Source organism: Pteropus alecto, unplaced genomic scaffold, assembly GCF_000325575.1.
Source record: "Pteropus alecto unplaced genomic scaffold, ASM32557v1 scaffold41, whole genome shotgun sequence".
Taxonomy (NCBI): Eukaryota; Metazoa; Chordata; class Mammalia; order Chiroptera; family Pteropodidae; genus Pteropus; species Pteropus alecto.
In genome coordinates, this window is record NW_006430464.1 from 630,052 (window position 1) to 633,255 (window position 3,204).

At 54.2% G+C, this 3,204-nt stretch overlaps 1 protein-coding gene across 1 annotated transcript in view; it reads right to left on the reverse strand.

Moving 5' to 3' along the window:
* The window catches only part of LOC102892223 (sialic acid-binding Ig-like lectin 8), a 4,452-nt gene extending 2,086 nt beyond the window's left edge, over positions 1-2,366 (reverse strand). Inside the window, exons 1-2 of the mRNA XM_006904988.1 lie at positions 2,275-2,366; positions 1,842-1,938 (exon numbers count right to left, since the gene is read on the reverse strand). Of these exons, the coding sequence (XP_006905050.1) occupies positions 1,842-1,938; positions 2,275-2,345 (168 nt within the window). The 5' untranslated portion in view covers positions 2,346-2,366. The remainder of the gene's footprint in view (positions 1-1,841; positions 1,939-2,274) is intronic.
* Between the last annotated feature and the right edge of the window lie 838 nt (positions 2,367-3,204).

The window sequence follows — 3,204 nt, forward strand, 5'->3', positions numbered from 1 at the left end:
TTCCCCCAAAGTTTGTGTCTGTCGCTCACATTCTCTTCACGGATTCGTTGTTTGGCGGTTTGATCAGTTTGGGTCTGTCCCTCTGCCTAGAATAAAACCTCACTGCACTCAAGATTAAAAAACGTGTTGTTTTTTTTTTTCATAGATGGAGGTCTCTGGCACCCACAACGCTTGTCACTGGGTAGGTGCTACTTCCTGGACACATTAACGAATGAAAGGATGAATGTTAATATGCTGCTCAAAACGGTTCAGAGGCTTCCCCTTATGCGTCCAATACAATAAATAAATTTGAAAACACGGTGACACTCACATCAGGGCATGACGTTCTGGATGGAAGAGAATAAGAGGAAAAGAGAGAGAAAGACATTTGAGAAGGAGGAACAGGCTGTGCAAAGACCCGGAGGCAAAAATAACCCGGTTCCAGTTAGAAAGCGTGTGCTGAAAAGCTCACAGTCGCGAGAAATGACATCTGAAGGCAAGACTTCAGAATTCAAAGCAAATGCGGAAGAACTTCACGGAGAGCAAACTATCAAACGTTTCGATCCAGCCAAGATCAGCGAGAGCACCCTTCTGAACCAACTGGAGCTGGAGGCAGAGGGAAAATTGTGTGCCTCTATAGAAAAGTTTTTACACAGTTTTAATGGGTGGCTTTTTCCAGAACTTTAAAATAATCGAAATATCATGGAAAACCCAAAAAAGCGTATGTTCCAACGCTATGCTAAGTTTGAAGATTTTATGTATACCCAAACCAGAATGCATTGTAAATTAGTTTCCTTGGCTTCCCTGGAAGCAAACGCAGAAAGAGTATTTTCAAAATCAACTTCCCTGCGGCTCTCACGTTCAGCTGAGAGTGCCGCCCTGTTTGACAGTCTCTCTTGACTAAGTGACGACCCGAAATAATTTTTTTTCGCTAACTTCAGTCTACCGATCCCGCCATGGTTTAAGATTTTTGACATTTTGCACATCGTGGCTTTTCCCCCCCATTCATTTTGATTTTAAAGAAAAACGGTGCATTCAATTAACATTGTCTCCCTTACTGAGATTTTTGGCACCCCCTCAAGTGTCACTTCTGAGGCAGATGCCTCCCTCACCTTGCCCTAATCCTGGCCTCTCTGAAGAGGTGGGCACCGGAGAGGTCAGAATACGCAGAGCTGCAGGCTGAGGATCTGGGGACTTTATTCTCTAGGTCAGGGGTGGGCAAACTATAGCTTATGGGTCCAATCCGGCCCACTGCCTGTTTTGTAAATAAAGTTTTATTGGAACACAGTCATACTCCATTACCTGTATATGGTCTGTTGCTGCTTTACCCTGCAACAGCCGAGCTGAGTGACTGCAACGGGGACTGTGCGGGCCACAAGGCCAAAAACCTTTACTAACTGGCCTTTCATAGAAAGAGGTTGCTGGTCTCTGCTCTAGACAATGGGGCGAACGGATCTTCCGAGCAGAGGAGCTGGACAAGATGGCTTGTAGATAATCACTCAGTGTCGGGCCACGGAGGTGAGAGGCGGGGAGATGACCGGGTCCGGGAAGCGATCCTGAAGCTTCGGCAGTGATAGGGCTCAAGATGGAGAACGCGTGACCCGTGCTAGTTCTCAGGAGGAAAAATAGGCCAGAGGTGGCGACTTTTTGGCGGTAGGAGAAGACAGGAAGGGCAGACACAAGGCAACTCCTCCCTGCCTGGCCCGTAAGAAGGAAGGGGAGAGGCGAGACGGGGAATCGGGGCTGCGTGGGGAGAGATGAGGAGAGCAACACTGGCCATGCGGGGCGGAGCAATCCAGGAGGTCCTCCTGGGGGAGGTGTCCAGGTGGACCGCCGGGTGGTGAGATGGCCAGGTCACTCACCTGAGAGATGGACCTCATGATGGCGTCTGCGCCGGCCGTGTCCGTGTCCCCCGTGCCTACTGCTGTCCTCGCCGCCTTCTTCTTCCAAGATTTCACTCTGAGTGCAGAGACAGGGCGGTTTCCAGTCTGGCCCGTCCTCGGCGTGATGGGCAGACAGACGTCCCTCCCCCACTCCGTTCCTCCTTAAGGGGCTGGCTGGGGGTGGGGAGGGATCCCGCTGTGGATGCCCTGGCGTTGAGGACGCAGCTCCTCCCGCTCCTGGACAGCAGTCCAGAGGATTGTGACAGACTCGCCCAGGTGACGGGGACCATGTTCCTGCTCTTGCTTCGGGCCCGGACCCACCCAGGTCCCTCGGCTCTGGGGTCAGGGATCCCGCGGCCACCTGTGCTCCCTCCCCGAGGGCTGTCCCTCCCTCTCCAGGGTCAGTGCTCACATGATGACGAGGACGCAGAAAGACAGGAAGAGCAGGGCGGTGACGCCTGCGCCCCCGACGGCCCCCAGCATCACTCCTGATAGCGCCCCCGCGTCTCCTGCTGACGAAGGAGGTTATTGGTGACCCCGCTCTGAGAACTCGGGCCTCTTCCTCCTCTATGCCTTGTAGGACTCCAGACTTCCGTTTTTCTGGCCGCTTTGCCAGATGCCAAACACGGGGACAGAGGCGGGGCGGGGAGTAGGGCGAGGTGAGCGAGGCAGACCAGAGCTGAACTGCAGCTTGCGTTTATTTAAAATGTTGGCATGTTTTTCGTCATGGAATTCATTTTGCATTCCGTCTTATTTCAAGGAAATACTGCAGTGTGATACTGTTTCTCTTGGCCGCTGAGTTTCTTTGGCTTCTCCTGAAATTCTGTGCCCAAGACGAGTGCCTCACTCACCTGACCCTGGCCACCGCCCCACAGAACAAGGACCTTGTTCCCCAGACACACCTGTCCAGGTCCCAGCCCCTTCCTTCCAAGACCCACCTCCTTCCCTGTGCTTCTCCCAGCCCTTGCCGTGTGGACGGCGCCCCGAGCTCCTGGTGCAGCCCAGGGAGGAGCGGAGAACCCTCAGGGAGGGAGGGCCGATGGGGACAGCTGCTCACAGGGCCGGGGGTGCTGAGGATGGGGAGCCACTGGGTTCACCCGCAAGGGGGTGTCCGGTCACCGGGGTGAGCCCAGGGTGAGGCACGACCCAGCCGTGCCCTGAGCTGGAGGAGGCCCTGCTCCCTACAGCCCATGACGGGCTCCTTCCTACCTGTGACATTTCCTTGCAAGACGTTTATGGTCAAGTTCTGCGGAGAGTCTGGGACACAAAGACATGGTGGACCCAAGTCAATGTGAGGGCTGTGTGGAAACTGGCCCTGTGTCCCCAGGAGCTGCGTAAAGGG